This window comes from Chiloscyllium plagiosum, unplaced genomic scaffold (assembly GCF_037043375.1).
Source record: "Chiloscyllium plagiosum isolate Xiang-an unplaced genomic scaffold, Cpla_swu_hap1 HiC_scaffold_2, whole genome shotgun sequence".
Taxonomy (NCBI): Eukaryota; Metazoa; Chordata; class Chondrichthyes; order Orectolobiformes; family Hemiscylliidae; genus Chiloscyllium; species Chiloscyllium plagiosum.
This window is the reverse complement of record NW_028270140.1, coordinates 49,042,618-49,067,070: the sequence shown is the minus strand read 5'-3', so window position 1 is coordinate 49,067,070 and position 24,453 is coordinate 49,042,618. Positions and strand designations below refer to the sequence as shown.

At 40.3% G+C, this 24,453-nt stretch overlaps 1 protein-coding gene across 3 annotated transcripts in view; it reads right to left on the bottom strand.

Moving 5' to 3' along the window:
* LOC122562270 (lysine-specific demethylase 4C-like) overlaps positions 1 to 24,453 on the bottom strand; it is a 424,780-nt gene that overhangs the window by 56,131 nt on the left and 344,196 nt on the right. For all 3 annotated transcript variants that reach the window (XM_043715046.2, XM_087996635.1, XM_043715065.2), the window contains 2 exons: positions 9,508 to 9,693; positions 8,146 to 8,316 (listed from right to left, as the gene is read on the bottom strand). In XM_043715046.2, coding sequence (XP_043570981.1) covers positions 8,146 to 8,316; positions 9,508 to 9,693 — 357 coding nt within the window. The remainder of the gene's footprint in view (positions 1 to 8,145; positions 8,317 to 9,507; positions 9,694 to 24,453) is intronic.

The following is a 24,453-nucleotide window of genomic DNA, read 5'->3' as shown; positions in this document are numbered from 1 at the left end:
GCACAATTTCCACCTGTTCAGCTATGTAAGCGAGAGAACCTAACTCCGTCGCCAGCCCAGCCAAGTCAGACTTCTGTTAGTATGCAAAAAACAGAATGAGGAAGAAAGCGGATTATTTCGCATTATTCACTATAAGTCTAACCTTCCTAAATGGGGCAATCCCTTCAGAAATGTTTTACTTAATTCAAGGGGATGCTCCTGAATATCAATGTATTACAAAAGAAATATTTTTAAGACTGTACTGCTCTTTAATATTTCAAAAAGTGAATATTGACTGCTTTAGACAAAAATAGTAATAATTTTCAAAGTCAACTTTTGAATTTACATCCTTCATCCACCTTCCCCACTACATATGAATGTCTAAAAATAATAAATAGTTTCTGATATTTAAGTTAACTAAAATGGTTGTCACATCTATCAAGGGTTTAGGCATTGTTGCAGCATATTTACTCACTTAAAGTTTTAATGGGCACTATTGGAAAATAAATGCAGTATCTTAAAAAATGCAGATGAGCAGATGAGTTTGTGGGTGAAAAAGAAATTGAACAGCCGTAATAAATTAAATGTGCAAAAAGATTAATGTGTAACTGTAAAAAAAGATGGGTTTCTTCCTTGCTTTTATTGGATTTTCTTTTCTATTCCTACTTCAAGTCTTTAAGGTCAGATGACATTTGTAGATATTTGTAGTGTGCAGTACCACTCGGACCTCCTCAAATAGTGAAGCAGTCAGGGGTAAGCAAGCATGTTAAAGTGCGACCATCTCCAATAAGAGCAATTTGAACCATTTATCCTGAACACAAAATGGCATTACCAACACTGAATGCTCAAGTAACAATATCGAAGGGGAATACCATTGAGCAGAAACTTAACTAAACAGACATAAACTTAACAGACGTATCAATATTATGGTTACAAGAGCAGGTCAAGTGATAGGAATTTTCTGGAGAATTATTTACCCCCCCAAACCTGCCCACTATCTACAAAGCACAAATGGAAACATCACAATGCTCAGCAGTTGCCTGGATGAGTGCAAATCTAACAACACTTATGAAGCTTAATGCAGAGCTACCTGCTTGATTGGCATTCTCCATCTTAAAACTTACATTCCTTCTACCACAATGGTGAAGCACTTACCATTTACAAGGTGCACTGAAGAATTTTTCCAATCTCTACTACCTAGAAGAGTAAGTGCAACAAATACATGGGAACACCACCAATTGCAGGATTCTCTTCCAGTCACTCGGCCACCCTGACTTGGAACTATACAGTCTTTCCTTCAGAGATGCATCTAAGAGACTGTAGGCATAGCCACACACTATGGACTGCAGCAGTACTGAGGCCTGTTGACCACAACCTGCACAATGGCATAAAGGATGGGCAATGAATGCTGTCGGTAATGTTAATACCTGATGAAAAATGGCTTTTTTAATACTAAAATCCTTTGAGTAAAAAGTACAGTCAGTAAATCTAGCAATCGTCCATGCTATATCAGCTCAGTTTTATGTAACTTATTGCAGATGATTGTCTTTAAAAGAAATTAGGAACTATCAAAGTATTTAATAAATATTGCAGATGATTGTCTTTAAAAGAAATTAGGAACTATCAAAGTATTTATCAAATGGTGAAGACTAGTTAACAATTATCTCAAGGGAGGTATATCCATTGGTCTTATTTCTCTCTTTATTTAAACACTTGCTATAACACAGCAGGATCCAGATGATGCTAATTTTTCTCAGCTTGCATATGTCCAAGTACCATCTCAAGGAGAAAGTGAGGACTGCAGATGCTGGAGATCAGAGTTGAAAAATATGATGCTGGAAAAACACAGCAGGCCAGGAAGCATCCGAGGAGCAGGAGAATCGACATTTTGGGCATAAGCCCTTCTTCAGGAATGAGGCTGGTGTGCCAAGCGGGCTGAGATAAAAGATAGGGGGGAGGGAATTTGGGGGAGGGGCGCTGGGAATACGATAGTTGGAAGGAGGTGAGGGTGAGGGTGATAGGCCGGAGAGGGGGTGGGGGCGGAGAGGTCGGGAAGAAGATTGCAGGTCAAGAGAGCGGTGCAAGTCCGGGGGTTGGGAATGAGATAAGGTGGTGGGGGGAGGGGAAATGAGGAAGCTGGAGAAATTTACATTCATCCCGTGAGGTTGGAGGGTTCCTAGGCGGAAGATGAGGCACTCTTCCTCCAGACGTCGTGTAGTCAGGGTCTGGCAATGGAGGAGGCCAAGGACCTGCATGGCCTTGGCGTAGTGGGAGGGGGAGTAGGCCTCCCCCCTCATCTCCCTCTAAGGCCTCAGTGGATCCTTCCATATCCGTTGCAAATTCACCTGCATCTCCACACACATCATTTACTGTATCCATTGCATCCGATGTGGTCTCCTCTACATTGGGGAGACAGGCCGCCTACTTGCGGAACATTTCAGGGAACACCTCTGGGACACCCGCACCAACCAACCCAACCGCCCCGTGGCTGAACACTTTAACTCCCCCTCCCACTCCGCCAAGGACATGCAGGTCCTTGGACTCCTCCATCGCCAGACCCTGGCCACACGACGCCTGGAGGAAGAGCGCTTCATCTTCCGCCTAGGAACCCTCCAACCACACGGGATGAATGTAGATTTCTCCAGCTTCCTCATTTCCCCTCCCCCCATCTTATCTCAGTCTCAAACCCCGGATCAGCACTGCCCTCTTGACCTGCAATCTTCTTCCTGACCTCTCCGCTCCCACCCCCTCTCCGGCCTATCACCCTCACCTTCTTCCACCTATTGTATTCCCAGCATCCCCCCCCCCCAAATTCCCTCCCCCCTACCTTTTATCTCAGCCCGCTTGGCACACCAGCCTCATTCCTGAAGAAGGGCTTATGCCCGAAACGTCGATTCTCCTGCTCCTCGGATGCTGCCTGGCCTGCTGGTGTTTTTCCAGCATCACATTTTTCAACACAACTACCATCTCAATCCTGTTTGATGGAACTCTGTAGAGCAACTTGCTGATGACAACTAACTTTGATTCTCAGTACAAAGTATATGGGTTCTGTGCAACTGAAACAATTAAAAGAGCCACATCCACAGCACAGAACATTTTAAACAAGTTTGTCTTACAACTGTACCTGATGGGCAGAGGGAGATGCTTCTGAGAAAGCAATTTCTCAGCATTTGCTTTCTCCTTTAAGCAAGGCCAATAAATTCAATTGTTCTGAGAACAAAAAGAATATGGTTATGGGTGTTGAAGATAACTCATTTTCAGCCCCAGTACATCATCGCAAAGGTTGCAGATTGTCCTCGGCCCATACATCTCCAGCTGCTCCATCATTCATCTTCCTTTCATCACAATGTCAGATGTGAGTTGTTCACTAATTATTGCACATTGGTCAGTTCCATTCACAACTGACCAGAGAATGAAATATTACATTCCTGCAAACAGAAAGATCTGGACAACATTTAGGCTTGTGCTTGGTCAATCAGTGCAGTCAATGATCATCTCCAAAGAAGAGAATCTCAACATCTTCCCTTGACATTCAAAAGCATGATCACTGACCTCACTGTCAACACCATGAGTATCATTTTGACCACAAACATAAATGGATTAGCTGTATAAACACAGTGGCTACAAAACTATTCACCATCTACAAGGACAAGTCAGGACTGTGATGGAATATCCTTCACTTGCTTGGATGAGTGCACTCCAATACCATCATGCAGGTAAAAACAGCCTCCTTGATTAGCCCACTAGATCAACACAATAAATTCTGTAGAATGAATAGAGTCATTGAATCATCGAGATGTACAGCATGGAAACAGACCCTTCGGTCTAACCAGTCCATGCCGATCAGATATCCCAACACAACCTAGTCCCACCTGCCAGCAACCAGCCCAATAACCCTCCAAACCCTTCTTATTCATATACCCATCCAAATGCTTCTTAACTGTTGCAATTGAACCAGCCTCCACCACTTCCTCTGGCAGCTCATTCCATACACGTATCACCCTCTGCATGAAAACGTTGATCCTTAGGTCTCTTTTATATCTTTCCCCTCTCACCCTAAACCTATGCCCTCTAGTTCTGGACTCCCCGACCTCAGGGAAAAGACTTTGCCTATTTATCCTATCCATGTCCCTCATAATTTTATAAACCTCTATAAGGGCACCCCTCAGCCTCCGACGCTCCAGGGAAAACAGCTCCAGCCTACTCAACCTCTCCCTATAGCTCAAATTCTCCAACCCTAGCAACATCCTTGTAAATCTTTTCTGAACCCCTTCAAGTTTCACAACTTCTTTCCGACAGGAAGGAGACCAGAATTGCACGCAATATTCCAACAGTGGCCTAACTAATGTCCTGTACAGCCACAACATGACCTCCCAACTCCTGTACTCAATACTCTGACCAATAAAGGAAAGCATACCAAACGCCTTCTTCATTATCCTATATATCTGCGACTCCACTTTCAAGGAGCTATGAACCTGCACTCCAAGGTCTCTTTGTTCAGCAACACTCTCTAGGACCTTACCATCAAGTGTATAAGTCCTGCTAAGATTTGCTTTCCCAAAATGCAGCACCTCGCATTTATCTGAATTAAACTCCATCTGCCACTTCTCAGCCCATTGGCCCATCTGGTCCAGATCCTGTTGTAATCTGAGGTAACCCTCTTGGCTGTCCACTACACCTCCAATTTTGGCGTCATCTGCAAACTTACTAACTGTACCTCTTATGCTCACATCCAAATCATTTATATAAATGACAAAAAGTAGAGGGCCCAGCACCGATCCTTGTGGCACTCCACTGGTCACAGGTCTCCAGTCTGAAAAACAACCCTCCACCATCACCCTCTAGCTTCTACATTTGAGCCAGTTCTGTATCCAAATGGTTAGTTCTCATTGTATTCCATGAGATCTTACCTTGTTACTCAGTTTCCCATGGGAAACCTTGTCGAACGCCTTACTGAAGTCCATATAGATCACATCTACTGCTCTGCCCTCTTCAATCAACTTTGTTACTTCTTTAAAAAACTCAATCAAGTTTGTTAGACATGATTTCCCATGCACAAAGCCATGTTGACCATCTCTAATCAGTCCTTGCCTTTCCAACTACATGAACATCCTGTCCCTCAGAATTCCCTCTCACAACTTGCCCACAAGCGAGGTCAGGCTCACCGGTCTGTAGTTCCCTGGCTTGTCCTTACCACCCTTCTTAAACAGTGGCACCACATTTGCCAACCTCCAGTCTTTCGGCACCTCACCTGTGACTATCGATGATACAAATATCTCAGCAAGAGGCCCAGCAATCACTTCTCTAGCTTCCCACAGAGTTCTCGGGTACACCTGATCAGGTCCTGGGGATTTATCCACCTTTACCCGTTTCAAGACATCCAGCACCTCCTCCTCTGTAATCTGGACATTTTGCAAGATGTCACCATCTATTTCACTACAGTCTATATCTTCCATATCCTTTCCACAGTAAATACTGATGCAAAATACTCATTTAGTATCTCCCCCATTTTCTGTGGCTCCACACAAAGTCCACCCTTCTGATCTTTGAGGGGCCCTATTCTCTCCCTAGTTACCCTTCTGTCCTTAATGTATTTGCAAAAACCCTTTGGATTCTCCTTAATTCTATTTGCCAAAGCTATCTCATGTCCCCTTTATGCCCTCCTGATTTCACTCTTAAGTATACGCCTACTCTTCAAAGGATTCACTCTATCTATCCTTACATATGCTCCCTTCTTTTTCTTAACCCAACCCTCAATTTCTTTAGTCATCCAGCATTCCCTACACCTACCAGCCTTTCCTTTCACCCTGACAGGAATATACTTTTTCTGGATTCTCGTTATCTCATTTCTAAAAGCTTCCCATTTTCTAGCCGTCCATTAACCTGCGAACATCTGCCTCCAATCAGCTTTTGAAAGTTCTTGCTTAATACCATCAAAGTTAGTCTTCCTCCAATTTAGAACTTCAACATTTAGATCTGATCTATCCTTTTCCATCACTATTTTAAAACTAAGAGAATTATGGTCGCTGGCCCCAAAGTGCTCCCCCACTGACACCTCAGTCACCTGCCCTGCCTTATTTCCCAAGAATAGGTCAAGTTTTGCACCTTCTGTAGTAGGTACATCCACATATTGAATCTAGGAGGTTAGGTAGAAGGTTAAAAAGCAGATCTTCGAAGGTGTATTCCAGTGTCACGTTCCAGTGAGAGCAGATAAATGGCTGAAGATACGGCGTAATGAGGAAGAATGCAGATTTTTGGATTATCAGGATCTCTTCTGAGGCAGAAAGTCCTGTTCAAAAGAGATGGGCTTCAGCTGAACTTGGTGGAGAGTTTTGCTAATTCTATTTCAGAAGCCTTTAATTTAGTTGGGGAGAGGGGTGGGAGATTCCTACATTGCAGTGAAAATGGAAAGGCAGATGAGGATGGTTCTGAATCAAAAACATTAACTTGAAAAGACAGACAAATGTAAGTCAGACAATGAGGTAACGCTGAATTAAACTGCCTTTATCGGCCAGTGCATTGAGTACAGGAGTTGGGAGGTCACGTACTGGACATTGGTTAGGCCACTTTTGGAATACTATGTGCAAATCTGACCTCCGTGCTGTAGGAAGAATGTTGCCAATGGTTCAGAAAAGATTTGCAAGGCTGTTGCCAGAGTTGAAGGGTTTGGGCTGAATAAGCTGGGGCTATTTTCCTGGAGCGTAGGAGGCTGAGGGGCGACCTTATATAAGTTTAGAAAATCATGAGGGGCATGAATAGGGTGAATGGCCAAGGCTTCTCTCCACCCCCCCCCCCCCCCAACGTAGGGGAATTCAAAACCAGAGGGCATAGATTTAAATTAAGAGGGGAAGGATTTAAAGGGACTTAGGGAACAACATTTTCACACAGAGCGTGGTACGTGTATGGGATGAGCTGCCAAAGAAAATGGTGGAGGCTGGTACAATTACAACATTTAAAAGGCATTTGGCTGGATACGTGAATAGGAAGGGTTTCGAGGGATATGGGCCAAATAATGGCAAATGGGACTAGATTAGTTTACGATATCTGGTTGACATGGACGAGTTAGACCGAAAGTTCTGCTTCTCTGCTGTATGACTCTATGACTCCACCCACCACATTAATTATTCACTCTACTCAATATTGGGCAGCAATGCATACTAGATACAAGATGCACTACAGCATCGAACCAAGACTCCTTCGACAAAACCTTCCAAACCCATGACCTCCATCATCTAGAAAGACAAGGGCAGCAGAGACATGAGGACATCTTAATTAGTCTAGAAATAAAATGTTATGAGGAAAATACAGAGAGTGGAATGTTAGATCAGCCTACTGAATAGCAGAGCAGGTTTGAAGGGCCCAACAGTCTATTCATGCTCCTATTTCCAATGGACTTATCACACCTGCAGATTGTCCTCCAAGGCACACAGCAGTCTGATTTGGAATTATAGCAATGATACTTCACTGTAACTAGAATTCCCTTCCTAACAGCAATGGAGGGGTACATATAGTAGATGGACAGCCCTAATTCATGAAGGCAGCTCATTAATATCTTCTTCGGGGCAATAAAGGATGAGTAACAACTGCGGGTTTTGCCAGAAATCAGATCCCATGAAAGAATGCAAATAAAAACTGTTATATTGGATATAGCTAACAGATTTGTCATAATCACATAACTGATTACCCTACAGGGACCAATTACAAGTGTTCATGTGTCAAATCCATGCTTTCTCTAGTCATGTAGTCTCTGCTCACTTCAGTGTTCCCTCTCAGCTCTTTGTTCCATTGTGCTTCAAGGCAACCTTTTTTTTTAATAAAACAAGCTTTATACAAGGATAAAAACTAAAGTAAACGCGTTGCATGAAAATAAGCTCAGCAGGTTCTGTGAAATATCTTGTATTCAGTCTAATATCAGTTCACTCAGTTCTAAAGCCAACACTGTTGATCAATATTTCAGAGCAAATATAATTTGCTACCATAACGTAAATGTTAATCCACATTTGTGAGGTTGATAAGCCCAAATATTTATTTCATTCAGGAAACAGACTGGAAAAAGCTACAACATTGTACTTAACTAATGACACTAATTTTGATGTCCATCCTGGTTTGAAGAGGGGCCATTAAAATTGTTTGCTTTTGCAGACTGAACAGAAGCAAAATACTCACAGCAATATCTTCTGGGTACAGATCATCACTGAAGGAACCATCATCAAATATAACTTGATAGAAGGTCTGCGATGAAATCCCAGTCACTCTGCAACTATAGTATCGTCCATTCTTGTGTTTAGAGATGACTGTCTGCCCAACTGTTAAGTCTTGAAATAAAGTTTTGCTTTTCTTTTTTGAGGAAAAAAAATCAAAATAAAAATTTCACTTGAAGAATTATTTACGGAACAGAGTTTTCTGAAAAGGAACATAACATGATAGAGGTATAATAATGTAAGTATTGCAACTTTTATTTTAGACTTCTGCAAAGTATAGTTCAATTATTTTCCATTAAAAACCATAGAACAGTGGTACGTGGGCCAGTTAATTGTTTATAAAGAAAAGTAGGTAGGGAAGCGACGGCCTCGTGGTATTATTGCTAGAGTATTAATCCAGAAACTCAAGTAAAGTTCTGGGGACCTGGGTTCAAATCCTGCCGTGGCAGATGATGGAATTTGAATTATTGATAAAAATATGGCATTAAGAATTTATAAATGACAATGAAACCTCTGTCAATTGTCAGAAAAACCCATCTGGTTTACTAATATCCTTCAGGGAAAGAAATCTGCCATCCTCACCTGGTCTGGCTTACACGAGAGTCCACACCCAAACAATGTGGTTGACTCTCAAATACCCTCTGAAGCCACTCAGTTGTACCAATTGCTACAAAGTCTCTTCCAGGACAACTACAGATGAGTAATAAATGCTGGCCAGCTAACAATGCCCACATCCCACAAATGAACTAAACAAAAACTCATTCAAATACAAGGCAAAAATCTCAATAAACAGTTAATTTATTCTGCGGTTAAACTGAACAATTGCACTATCTTTAACCAAGGATAAAAACTAAAGTAAATGTGTTGTACGAAATTAAACTCATTAGGTACTGTGAAGCATCTTGTGTTCAGTCCAATAGCAGTTCATTTAGTTCTAAAACAAACATTGTTGATCAATACTTCAGAGCAAGTATAATTCGCTACCAGAATCTAAATGTTAATCCACATTTGTAAATACGTCAGTGACCTGCTAATAAAAATAAGATTTTACTTCCTTCAGGAAATTAGAAAAAGATGTGAAAAACACGTGCAGTCATAATATTGTACACGAGTCTCACAAGCTACCCATACAGTATATTGTAAATAAATGGATTTCAATTTTCTTTAAATGATTTCCCTTCATCCACTCAGAGAAGTTGCTCAATAAGATTAGGCAAAGTAGTGCAAAAAAATAATGCCAGAGTGTCTGAACATGGAACTTACAAATTCAAAATATGTTAACATGAACTCTAGGGCAACAGCAATTGCAACTGAGTGAAATACTTACTACGCTGAGATTTGTCTTGTGTCTGAAGCATGTGATAAGGACTACATATGGCCAGTCATCTGGTTCCATTATGACTCCAGCTGCATGGGCACAAGTTACATGAAAGGATGTTGGGCAACGTCCATATGAACACTGAATGCAAGCACCCAAAGTCTTCTTAACTCTCTTTCTACAAAAGACACATTTCTGATGGGAGAAAGAAAAGAGTTAATTTTGATACATGCTCTGATCAATCATCTCCAGATTTACAAGTACTCAGGAAAATTAGTTTCTTTCTCAATGTACTCAATTAAATATTCTAACTAACAGTAAAATGCTCAGTTATTCATCCAGCTTTTTGAAAAAAAAATATTATTCATTTCTTCTATTTTGCAAGGAATACCCTATCATAAGCAAAAAGCAAGTTAATTGCTGTTACTGAATGGGAGCAGAGCATGGATAATGTACAGTATTGTTTCTATGAGGTGTTATTATGCAGTGGTAGATTACAGGTTCCTACATGATGAAAGGACTTACATTTGTATAGTGCCTCAGCAGTCACAAATTACTTCCATTGGAAATACAGGACAATTTACTTGGAGAGGTTTATCTTTTATGTAGACTAGAGCTGCAACCACATTATGCACAATAAGATCTCACCAATAGCAATGAGACAAATAAATGGATGACTCTTTTTGGTGCTGGTGGATGAGAAAGAAGTATGTTCAAGGACTTTAAGAAATATCCTCTTTTTGAATAGTGCCACGAGAGCTTTGAAGCTCACTTTTTATTTTAATGTGCAGGAGCCGGTGTTGGACTGGGGTGGAGAAAGTTAAAAATCACACAACACCAAGCCCAAAAGCTAGTGCTTCTAAATAAACCTGTTGAACCATAACCTGGTGTTGTCTGATTTTTAAATTTGCCCACCTTTATTAAGTACAGGTAATTTCTTATCCTAAGGTCAACATCTCTGTTAATGGGGTATAGGTTTCACCCTTTCAAAGAAGCCCTTCCACTCTCGTGTCCATTAACTGATGCTGGGATCAACCTTGGGTCTAATCAATCCTGGCAAACAAAACCTGAAAACGTTCCCATTATCCTAATCAGCTAGAATTCATCATATTCCTTATTTAATTATTTTCTGGATCATTTTCAAGTTCTGTTATTATCAATCCGGTTTCTCAATTTCAAGTATTTCAGGATCCTTCCTGCTTTTTCTTTAAGTTGGCTACTTTCTTTCTTCCAAACCCTGCTAATCAAAGCCTTCTAGAAATCTCACTCTAACTCCCTGCAAACCTCTCAGTGTCTTTGCACCAAACAGATCTGCTTTTACAGAAAAATGTAATTCTTTCCCCTGTCCTTACTGAGTAACACTGTATATAGATGGGCAATTTGTGAACAAAGACATTACAAATTTATCAAAAATAATCTCACCACCTCCATCATCACAAAGACATTTCAACTTGTCCTTAACTCTCCTTTGATTTTGTGAAGAATAGTGATATTCAAATAATCCAATTGCATTCTTGTATTTGAGTAACAGAAGTGATCAATGGTTCTGTAGCGGAGAGTGCCCAAAGGATAGAACTAGCAGAAAACCATTATCAAACTTTGAGGTCTGAGCATTTGGCTCTAAATGGGCAAGGTTCATATTCCACTCCAAATATTCAGGGCAAATGGTGACCAGAGCTCATTTTAGGTTTGAACTCTGTGCTGAGATCAGCAGTATACACAAATCTGGCAGAGGTGTGCTTGTCAGAATCTTCATTGTGTGAATGGTGTGGTAGAATAAGTTAGGGGAGGCAATATTACAGCATTTAGTTTGAGGATGGTAGCAGGACAAATGGCACAGGACAGATCCAGAAGAATTAGGAAACAGATAAGAAGAATTAGGAAACAGTTAAGTAGAACAGAGTCCCTGATTGAGGAAGTGCACTAAAAATGTGAATTGAAACCACATAAACTTGGCCCATGGGAGCGGCACGGTGCCTCAGTGGTTAGCACTGGTGCCTGTCAGCGCCAGAGATCCAGGTTCAATTCTACCCCCATGAGACTGTCTGTGTGGAGTTTGCACACGAGCCTTGTGTCGGCGTGGGTTTCCTCCAGGTGCTCCGGTTTCCTCCCACAGTCCAAAGATGCGTTGGCTAGGTGGATTGACCATGTTAAATTGCCCACAATGTTCAGGAATGTGCAGGTGAGGTGGATTAGCCATGGGAAATGTAGGGTTACAGGGATAAGGTAGGGTGGTGAGTCTGGCTAGGAGGCTCTTCAGTGGGTCGGTGCAGACTCGATAGGCCAGATGGTCTGCTTCTATACTATAGGGAATCTATGTTTCTATGATCACTGAAATTTTCATTGGAAGGTCACACAGGTGTTATAGAAAGGTAACTAATTGTCATGACCATTCCTTTTGAAAAATCAAGAATTCTAATCTATTGTATAGCCATTTAAGAAGGATATTAAGTGGATGACATAGACAGAGATTGAGGCAATTTTTAAAATTTGAGAAACAACAATAGATGCAATTTAATACAAAGTGAGAGGTAAGGATCGGGTTAATCAGTTTTTCCTCCATACTGCAGTTTAACGTTTGCCTGTTAATTGAGATTGCCTGAAGATTAAAAGTGCAATCACCAAACAGCTTGCTTTATTTTCCCGACATGAATGTTTAATACAAATGAAATGGCCATTGAACTGTTGAATTAAGACCAATCTCAAAGTAATAATCAACTTAGACAATAAGTCAAAACTGATCATTTAATTAGCTGATCAGTTAGAGAGAGAATATTGGAATGGATATGATAAAGCAATTGGAGCACTCACCATGAGAAAATAGCTTATGAAATCTGAAGATGATACAAAATGCAGACAGAGGGGTTTCCTCTATTCAGTCAACATTTGGGGGTTGCAGGTTAGGGAGCGCAAATCCACAGCTGCAAGGACAGCACAAGCTTTTCAGTGTTGAATGAAAGTTCCACGTGTAACCATCAGACATGCAAAGTGACATGCATAAGTGTTGAAAAAGGGAGGTTTAATAAAATGGAAGAAAAGATAGCTGATTCAAGTCTAATCAGCATAAAATGTCAATTCTAAACTGTAACAGGTTTTAGATTCTTCACCTAATACTAACGAGGTTGTAGAGTAGAGAAGATTTTATTTGTCATTTCTACCATATACAGCAAAAGCGAGACAGCGTTCCTCCAGTACTGAGGGTGTTAGCACAAACTACACAATAATATATGGCATAAAGTGTATAAGAGGTGCAAAACACACGCAAGTTACAGTGTAACAGAAGAATGATGGATTATAGACATTTTTATAGCAGCCATACGAAAGAATTTCAGATTGGAAAGAGTCCGATTATACTGTGTTGAGGAGCCTGATGGCTTGGGGGAAGAAACTGTTGCACAGTCTGGCCATGAGAAACCGTATGCTCTGGTATCTTCTGCCAGATGGGAGAAGAGTTTGAGTGAGTGGGATCTTCCATAATGCTCTTAGCCTTTTGGATGCAGCATGTGGAGTAAGTATCTGTAATGGAGGGAAGAGAGACCCTGATGATCTTCTCAGCTGTCCTCAGCTGTATTCTAAGTGTTGCTGTAAAATGCTTGCGTATTGTGTACACAATGAATCTGTGAAGATTTGTCAATTAATGCTGTAAACCTTATTCAGTTTAGGAGTAAATTAAGCGTAAAATGCTTATCCTTATACTTTGGCCATAAGAACAGCAGATGACAATAACAAAATGGAGACACACTTTGGAAAGCATTTAAACCATTTTAAACTATTAAAATTGAAAGTACTATAGACAAAGGATCTTGGATCTCATCACAGGATGTGTGGCATTTACAAGTGCAAGTAAATTATGCACAACATAGCTCAGACTTCAGAAAGGATACTGCATTGGCTTAGCATCAAACGAACCTGGTAGAAGCCTACTTGATTGACTGAAGGCAACTGTATTTAGATTCCAAGGTTCAAACCATTAGGTTCAAGCATAGTCATCACTAAGACTGGTTCAACGAAAACTGCACTGAAATATGTGATCACCTGAAATAAAAACCGGTAACCTTCATTGCCTGGCAGAGTATCCCAAAGTCACAAGTCAATAAAGCAGCATTCCTACAGCTCATGGCTGCACTCAAAGACAAATCAAGAAGATAAATGCAGTGAAAATAAAAAGATCAAGAGATCCAACAATATAGTGACCATCATCACCATCAGGTCTATGGGCCAAGATAAAATAGACAAACTCTTCCTTGCTTAGAGGATGGCACTTGCATGAAAATGCCATGCTAAGTGCGGGGGAGAATATTCTGATCAATTCCTCAACCGTGACTTTTAAAATTCTTGCAGGTGGTGTTGGCTTCACTGACATTTGCTGCCACTGCTACTGTCTTGAGAATTCATAATTGTAGATGACTGTTTCCAGGCCATCCTCTGTACCCTATGGTAGAACTCATAGGTGAACCACAATGATTACACAGCTGCAATAGGCAATAACATTCATAAAAATAACAACAACCATGCAGTATGATGGCATTCCAGCTGAGGTCTCCAAAGCTGATAGGCTTCTTCTTAGAGCATGACTCCATGCACACACCTGCAGATTTCTGAAGAAAAATCTCTCTCTCCTCCACAATTCTCCCCAACAACTTACAACTTCAGGAATGTAACAACTGCAGCTATTTTCAAGAGGGGAGATAAATCATGCTGTGGAAACTATCAAGGTACCTTCTGTTTAACCATCACAGGAAAAATACTGACACACATTATCCTGAACCATCTAATTCTTGTTATTGAGGAAATCTTCCCAATAACACCATGTGTCAGTGTTCCAGGCAAATTTTCAACAGAGATAATTGTTGCTCAAAAACGCCAAGAAAAATATTGAGAACACCACCAGGAATTCTTCACTCCATTCATTCTGATCAATACAACTTGACTCAGTAAACCGTGAAGCTCTGTGGATTATGCCCCCAAGATTTAAATTCTCCAAATACTTCATTATGATATGACTGTAGCTGTCTTGAGTGGGAGATCTAATACAGATACCTTCATAATTCAGCCCTGTGTTATTCATCTCAAAGATCAACTATAGGAACATAGGAGTAGGTGTAGAGTCAAGGAGGGCGGCACTGGAAAAGCATAGCAGGTTAGGCAGCATCCAAGGAGCAGGACACTTGACATTTCAGGCATAAGCCCTTGATCAGGAATGAAGGGTGTATGCCTGAAGCGTTGACTCTCCTGCTCCTTGGATGCTGCCTGACCTACTGTGCTTTTCCAGCACCACTCTTCTCAACTCTGACTTCTCCAGCATCTGCAGTCCTCACATTCTCCTGGGAGCAGATGTAGGCCATTCAGCCCCTCTAGTCTGTTCTGTCATTCAATGAGATCATGTCTGATTTGTGACTCCATATTCTTGCCTTTGGCCCATATCCTTTCATACCCTTATTTAACAAAAAATTAGCTAACTCAGATTGAAAATTAACAACTGATCTGGAATCAACTGTCTTTTGTGGAAGAGAATCTAGAATGTTTCGAATTGAATACAACAAATTAAGTCGCTAAGGCTAAAACGTGACAGAGTTGCCTTGATGATCTGATCCAATTCAGTCATTTTACTATACTATTTACACCCACTTTGAAACATTGGCTATAATTTGACCAGCCCTGCGGGGAAAACAGAGAGGCAGAAAAGTTCTGGGGGTTTTCACCAACTTAACTTACCGCTTTTAGAGGACACCTCATCCCTTTTTCTTATGGTTGAAGGCTCAGCTTTGGCCACTGATGGTGGTATTGAGCCTCTGTCTGGGCGGGTATCCATGGGTGGACTGCCATACTTAGTGGCATTTTCAGTGGCAGTCACTTAGTTGAAAACTACTGGGATTAAGCCTCCGTGGATCCCAGCACTGGCTGTAGCAGAACACCTCCTGTATTTGACTCTGGTGGTTGACTTTCAAGAGGAGAGCAAACATTAAACCCGTCGTTTAGTTACAATGTGGCCTATATCCTTCCTTATAAGATTGAGCACAAGGACTGAGAGGATTTAGTATAATCTGCAACAGAAAATAGGGCTAACTGTAGGAATTCTATTTTATGCATGAGCTTAGAAAGTGTCATGAAGGTTAGAATAAGTTGTGAAGAATTCAAAGCTGCAATTATCAGTCCACTTAACGGGTCTGTAAGTGGAAAATCAATAACTAGAACGTTCAATACACTTGCATTTGGTGTGATTGCCTTTGTAAATGGCAAACACAAAGCCCCAAGAAAACTGGCTTTCATCTACTCTCATGAAGAACCTGAAGCTCTGCCAAGTCAATGAAAGATTTAACAAATCACTGGTGTAACTGCAGTATCCAACACTGATTGCTTTGTCTTTTACAGTCTGATGAAGGCCATAGCCAATAACAATTTGCATTTATATAGCAACGAAGTGGGCTAGAGTCAGTGGCCAGGATGCAAAGTTTGTGGCAGGAGCTGAGAATAATGGTTTTGGTCTTTCAGATGTTTAGTGAGAGAAAACTGCATACATCCAAGACAGGAGGCTAGACTATCAGTTTAACAACAGAAAGGTAGAAGAGTTCAGAGAGGTAGTGTTAAGATTAAGCTGAGTGCCTTCAGCATATATGTAGAAGCTAATCTTTTATAAGGCATGGATCTTTGAGTCTGGATTAGTGGTGCTGGAAGAACACAGCAGTTCAGGCAGCATCCGAGGAGCAGTAAAATCGATGTTTCAGGCAAAAGCCCAAAGGGCTTTTGCCCGAAACGTCGATTTTACTGCTCCTCGGATGCTGCCTGAACTGCTGTGCTCTTCCAGCACCACTAATCCAGAATCTGGTTTCTCGCATCTGCAGTCATTGGATCTTTGGATGACCTATGGATCTTTGAGTGTTTTCTGGTTATGATGAGTTAGATACAATGGGAACAAAACAAATTCCATTGAAATGGGAATGCAGGAGAGGCACTATAGATGAGCATTGTAGTCAATTGCATTAAATACTGCAGTAACGATCAGATGGGATAATGTAGCAGACAGGGAGAACACATGGACTGCAGACGCTGGAGATCAGAATCTAGAGGTGTGATTTGAAAAAGCACAGTAGGTCACGCAGCATCCGAGGAATAGGAGAATTAACATTTCTGGCATAAGGCCCACATTCCTAATGAAGGGCTCACGCCCGAAATGTCGACTCTCCTGCTCCTCAGATGTTGTCTGACCTGCTGTGCTTTAAAGGATAGCACATCTATTCATAAAATTTGAAATATGCAAATCAACATTTTGCCCAGTGGGTGATGATGAATTCTCAATTATTTTCTTTTGTGGGAAAGAAAATCTTTCAGATATCATTATAGTTTATGGCACTGGTGAATTAGGCACCATATAAAGCAATGGAAACAATGATTTGAAACAACTGTTACCATTTTGTTAGGGCTGCAAATGATAGTACAGCAAAAATGGCTGACAAAAGCCTCAACAAGTTTTGCAGCATGTTAACTGGAATTAGAGTGTGTGGGAAAGGCTTGTGTTCTCAGCGCTTAAAACAATAGTTGTCTTTTTATTAAGATTGGATATGTAACATTCTTTGCTATCCTAAAGGTAAGAACATTTCATACCAATTAGTTATTTCTCTTTAGTATTATAACTGATTATAAAAAGCTTAAGATACAATGAAGTGATCAAAAAGTATGTTAAAGATTTCTTTCAAAAATTTAAATTTAGAGACTGAAGGATTAGATATAGTCAGAGAAATGAAGGAGGATGGTTAATCAGAGGCACAGCTTTCACTATCTACGAAAGGTCAGAAGAGATGAAGTAAAACTTTATAAAGAAACAGCTTAATCAAAAACAAAATCAGAAAATTATAATTAAGGTGTGAGGAAAAAACACAATACCAACACTGTCTAGTTAGTACATAAACATAATTCTATGAATGCGTGAAGTCTAAGATAAAAATAGAAAATGTTGAATATACCCATCACGACAGGCAGCATCAATGGAGAGATGGATTAAGAAATATAACTCTATGTTCCCATTTATTTTTACACGGTTAATAAAATTCCTAAACTGGGACTCAACATCTGGGCGTATTTAAATAACATTAGATTGAATCTGAACTTGGGAGTTGTAATATCAATCAGTACATCCCACTGATTAATTCAGAGAAAATAAACATAAATATGCATATGAGCTGTAAGACTTGCTGAATGTTTGCCTAATGTTTAGTTACATTTGAGCATGTGTGTGCATCAATTTACATTTATACTTGCACGTATAACCTGCGTTGTATTGGCATTGTCTAGTTTGACCTCATCAGCTTTTTGTCCTCTCCACAGTTAGTTATTTTGTCTACGAGAAACTGCAAGCATGTTGTTGTTGAACTGCTGATCACTCAAAAACTGTTTCCAACTCAAACGACAAAAATTGCAGTTTAGGATCCCCCTCTTCAGGTACTTCATCTTCAAAACAATAAGCTCAAGGGCGATTTAGGATAGATAACAAATAGCAGCTTTTCCATAGACAACTGAATCTTATGAAAGAAAAGGAGCCTTTAACATCTGGGAAGTGTAAATACTCCTGATGAAGGGCTTATGCCCGAAATGTCGATTCTCCGGCTCCTCAGATGCTGCCGGACCTGCTGTATTTTTCCAACTCCACACTCGGAATCTGACTCTCCAGCATCTGCATTCCTACTTTCTCCAAGAAGTGTAAATATGATCAAAGCTGTTATGGGACTGAAGCAAAAATGTAAGTAGATTACAAGTTGGCTATCCCACGTGAACTGGTCTCAGAACCTGGAAAGGTACCGATATGTATGCTGATGGGAATCTGTAGTTAAGAACAAATCCTGGAGAAAACAAAAAAAGTGGGAAGGCTCTGGGAAAAGAACACATACTGAGTTACTATGTGTATTGTACAACTGGAAAGGATAGAGTCCTGAAGAGAGGAGAGCAGGAATTGTGGATGGATCAGGAGCCTATTGCTGCTGCTGTGGTTTCGTCACAGTCAACCAGACCATTTAAAGGGTTTAAAGGAGGGAGTCTCTGAGAATACTTTGCCATCAAGATTGTTGCAAGTTGAGTTAAGGAGGTTCCACAGGCATGTGCTGCTTGGGGGTTGCTTGTAGATATTTTTTAATCAATCCATCTAGATGTGTTGTGACACCAATGCAGCAACTCAGGTCTCCTCAGTCAGAGGTAGGGACACTGCCACTGCACTACGAGAACCCTCCTGATATTAACTACATCCAGGAGCTTTGGACAGAAAGCAGCTGTCAATAGAAGTGTCTCAAGGGAAAGATCCAATGAGTGGGAAGTAAGAAATCTTGATTACTGTAAAAAAAAACTTGCTAAGGCCAAGGGAGTGCTCATTGTGCTGCACTTATGTGTGGAGGAATAAGAGTGGCCGTAACTACATGAACAGTATATTTTTTGCATCAAGTATTTAAAGTTAAATATACCTTATTATTTAAAATATCCCTTCCCTGTTAAATTAATGCTTTAATTGTGTTAATTTTGTTCCAGCAGAAGTTTTAAAACTTGCCTATTGATTTTACTTCCACTGACATCATGAGGATGCCCTTTTTTAAACAGCCAAGGAGTCACAGAACTGCAGCATGGAAACAGATCCTTTGGCAACTTGTCCATGCCAACCAGATATCGTAAATTAATCTGGTCCCATTTGCCAGAATTTGGCCCGTATCCCTATAAACCCTTCCTATTCATTTACCCATCCAGGTGCATTTTAAATGCTGTAATTGTACCAGCCTCCACTACTTCCTCTGGCAGTTCATTCCTTACATGCACCACACTTTGCGTGAAAAAGTTACCCCTTAGGTCTCTTTTAAATCTTTCCGCTCTCACTTTAAACCTATGCCCTCTAGTTTTGGACTCTCCTACCCTTGGGAAAAGACGTTGGCTATTCACCCCATCCATGCCCCTCATAATTTTATAAACCACTTATAGGATCACCTCTCAGTCCATGACACTCTAGGGAAAATAACCCTAGCTTAGTCAGCCTCTCCCTATAATTCAAACCCTCCAACCCTAGCAACATCCTTGTCAATTATTTCTGAACTCTTTCAAGTTTCACAACATCCTTTCTATAGCAGAGAGATCAGAATTGAACGCAGTATTCCAAAAGTGGCCTAACCAGTGTCCTGCACAACTGCAACAATGACTTCCCAACTCTTATACTCGACGCACTTACCAATAAAGGAAGGCATACCAAATGTTTTTTTTACTGTTTACTTGCAACTCCACTTTCAAGATATTATGAACCTGCACTCCAAGGTCTCTTCGTTCAGCAACACTCCCCAGGACCTTACCATTAAGTGTATAAGTCCTGCCCTGATTTGACTTTCCAAAATTCAGCACTCACATTTATCCAGATTAAACGGTCTCCTACCTTCGAGCCAGTTCTGTATCCAAATGGCTAGTTCTCCCTAAATTCTATGGGTTCTACCAATTTACTAGTCTCTACAGAAATCCCAGCAGAAAAGTACATATGGCTCATGCAGAAGATGTAATTTATTTGGATTTTCAAAAATTCGTTTAAAAGACAAAAGAGTGATGACCTAAGATCAGAACATGTAAAGTCAAGGTACCAACAGTAGAATGGATAGCAAGCTGGTTTCAAAACAGTCACAGAATCGGGCTAATATAAAGTTGGTTAATCCAATGCAAAAATACATGGAGTGGTGTTCTAGAAGGATTGGTGATAAGTTTTTCTTATCACTTACATAAATGGTTCAGTCTAAGGAATCAGGAGCACAATTTAAAGGTTTGTAGACAATACTAAATATCATAAACGAGAATTTCAGCAAAATGAAGGAAGATAGTAACAAACTTGCAGAGTGAGCATGTTATTGGCTAATAACCCTCAAATAGACAAGTATAATATCACACATTTGGCAGGAAGAATGAGGAGGCCACATACTCCTTAGAAAATAAATGTTTAAGTGGAGAAAAGGAGTAAAACGATTAAGGGCACACATACATATTTAACGAACAAGAGCAATGCAGTTCAATGCAACTACTGAATACTAAATAAAAGTAGTGGAACTTGTGGGCAGGTTATAGAATCTCAGGGAAGTTAATCTTCCATAAATCGTACTTGGGCATACTGTGAACAGTTCTGGGTCTATATTATAAAAGGAATCTAAAGGTACTGGAAAGTTCAGTGAATATTTTCAGGAACAAAACGAAAACTGAGAGATTATACCTCATATAAAATATTGAACAGGCTGAGGCTCTTTTCCCCCAATACAGAATGAACGAATTATGTGCTAGAGGTGTTTAACACTGTGGAAATGTTTGACAGGATGGTTGTTGCAGTGATTAGTACAGATGCATTTAAGGGGAAGTTAGATAAAAACATGAAGGAGAAAGGAACAGAAGCATTTATAAATGTGATTAGGTAAAAAGGCATGGAAAAAGCTCATGTGGAGCATGAATAGGGTGAAATAACTAGATTGAAGTTTCTGTTTATTTGTGGTAAAGGAACAAAAGTAAATTAATTTAAATTTCCAGTTGAAAATGTGTACATCTTTGAATTCAATGCAGATATGCAGCATGATACATATGATAGAATGCTCTGCGACTGCTTAGTGCCACATCTAGTGACTTAGTAATCAAACACATTACATTAAAGTGGGAGGATACTGATTCATGGTCACGACAAATTTCATCCTGTCAGGATACATTCAAGGATATGAAAAAGGAAGTTTCTCACAGAGAAGGGAAAGGAGACTTAGTCTTCTTCATGGCAACTCATGGAGTAGTACTGACTAAAACAGATCTCATGGTCAGCAACAAAACGACAGCACTTGCTAGTGACCCCAAAGACCCCACCAATTTCTCTGGTGTAGGTATCTCCTTTCTCAGTGGCAATTTATGCCTTACGTTAAGTCAAGGGGTTCTCCAAGCATCAAGCAGCAATGATGTCAGTAAACGATAAGCAGTTAATCACATTTAAGTATTCATACACAACAAACCAGGAAATTAAAATATACTTAACGTCCTTCATTTTTTAGCAATTTTTATTCTGATAGCAAAGAAACCGGTTAAGATTAGATTTAGAACAGAAAACAAATTAATAATAAATAAACTTTGAAAACTTGGAGTCGTACATTTTTCAACAATATGGCATGGAAGATGAATATCAGTGTTTTAGAGCTAGTGAAGATGTTTAGCAGTGATGACGAAGTTACTACGTCGTAAAACCTAGTCAGACGTTTTTCAAAAAAGTACTACTTTTTCCGAAGTGCTTACAGCAAGGCTACCAGCATAATCTTATAAATTTAACTATTTTCCCCCGATTGCACCCTGGGGATGCTTCAATATCACTCTCTGGAGAAGCATAGAACTACCAACAGCAACTTCGAGGATTCTACATTATCTTGCACCTGTGCAGACTCCAGACATTGTTGTCAGTTTCAGTGGAGTAATTAATATCAATACTAACAGCTTCATTATCATTACCATTGCAAAATCCAGATTATAGCAACAACCCAACTATATGCACACTTGGCTGTGAGGAAGACACAATTATAAATGGGGTAAAAACAATGACTGCAGATGCTGGAAACCAGATTCTGGATCAGTGGTGCTGGAAGAGCACAGCAATTCAGGCAGCATCCGACGAGCAGCAAAATCGACGTTTCGGGCAAAAGCCCTTCATCAGGAATAAAGGCAGAGAGCCTGAAGCGTGGAGAGATAAGCTAGAGGAGGGTTGGGGTGGGGATAGAGTAGCATAGAGTACAATAGGTGAGTGGGGGAGGAAATGAAGGTGATAGGTCAGGGAGGAGAGGGTGGAGTGGATAGGTGAAAAAGGAGCTAGGCAGGTCGGACAAGTCCGGACAAGTCAAGGGGACAGTGCGGAGCTGGAAGTTTGAAACTAGGATGAGGTGGGGGAAGGGGAAATGAGGAAGCTGTTGAAGTCCACATTGATGCCCTGGGGTTGAAGTGTTCCGAGGCGGAAGTTATAAATGGGAATATCGAAGATCACTTAGTTGTCTGTTAAAAGATTATGGCCTATTTCTATATTTCACAAATGTTACAAACCCTTAAAAAGTGTTAGAATGACAGGAGTAACTTTTACATTAAAAATGCCAACAGAAGTTAATTTTCTACATGTACGGATTAATGGTGAAAATTCAGGTCTGAATTTTTTCAGCACTTGCAGGACTTCTGAAAAGAAAAGCCTTTTCAACAAAGCTTACATGTAACTGATAGTAGACAAGTATCAGATCCCACGTATGAGATTAACATGTAAAATTAAAGCACATGGGATTTGTGGAGTAAATATGCTAACATGGAACGAGAACTGGTTGGCAGACAGGGAAACTATGAGTAGAATGAACAGGTCTTTTTTTCTGAGCAGCATGCAGTGATTAGTAGAGAACTACAGAGATTGGGCCTGGATTTCATCTATTCATAATATAAATTAATGAGTTAGATGATGGAACTGGATGTAATATGTCCATATTTGCAGAGTGGGAGGATAAACTGTGATGGAAATACATAGATGTTTCAGTGTGATTTGGACACATTGAGCAAGTGGGCAAATGCATAGCTGATCAAATATGTGAGGTTATCCAAAAACAAAAAAAAAGGAATACAAATAATTATTGAATGATGACAGATTGGGACAGGGGGAGAATCAATAAGACTGCAAGCCCTTGTGCACCAATCAATGAAGGAGGCAAATGCTACGTTGGCCTTAATAGCAAGACAATTTGCTGTAATTGTAAACAGGACCATAGTGAGACCACAACTGGAGTATATTGTGCAGTTTTTGCCTCCTTTTCTGAGGAAGGATGTTCTGACTATGGAGGGAATGTAACAGAACAATTCTTGGATGGCAAGACTAATGTAGAAGAGAGACTGGCTCAGTTAGGATGATATTCACTGGAATTCAGAAGAATTAGAGGTGGAATCTCATAGAAATCTATAAAATTCCAAGAGAATGACAGGAGTGGACATAGGAATGATGTTCTCTGACAACCAGGGAGTCCAGAACCAGAGATCACAGTCTAAGGATATAGAGTGACCATTTAGGACAGAGATGAAGATAAATTTCTATACTCAGAAAGTGGTAAGCCTGTGAAATTCTCTGCCACAAAAAGTGGTTGAGGCAAAAACATTGAATGGTTTCAAGAAAGAGTTAGATACAATTCTTCAGGTTAAAGGGATCAAAGGGTTTGGGGAGAAGGTGGGAGCAGGGTAAATGGAACATCTGCTCTTAAGACCCTAAGACATAGGAGCAGAATTATGCCATTCAACCCATTGAGTCTGCTCTGCCTTGTGTTCATGGTTGATATGGCTCTCAACTCCTTCTCCTGCCTTCTCTATCTGACTTTTGATTCCTTTACTAATCAAGAACCTATCTAACCTCTGTCTTCAATACACTCAATGACTCGGCTTCCACAGCCCGCTGTGGCAATGGATTCTACAGATTTACCACCCTCTGGCTGAAGAGAATTTCCTCATCTCAGTCCCTAAAGGGTTGTGCTTTCATTCTGAGGCTGATGTCTCCTACTAGTGGAAACATTTTTTACATGTCCATTCTGTCCAACCATCTCAGTATTTTATAAGTTTCAATCCTTCTAAAGTCCATCGAATATAAAACCTGGAGTCCTCAACCATTCCTCATAAGTCCTTCATCCCTGATATCAGTCTTCAAAACCCTGCTGGACCCCCTCCAAGACCATCACATACGTCCTTAGATATGGAGCCCAAAACTGCTCATAATATTCCAAATGTGTTCTGACCAGAGCCTTATACAGCCATGATCATACTGACTGGTGAAGCAAGCTCAAAGGGTGAATGACCTACTCCTGTTTCTATTTTCTATACTTCTCTACATACAGGGGTTGGTCAACATCACAACACCGAAGTAGTATGAACTAGTAACGTATGCACACTGTAAAGACAGCTTTAGTTTTATGCTTGAGAGCCCATTAGTGA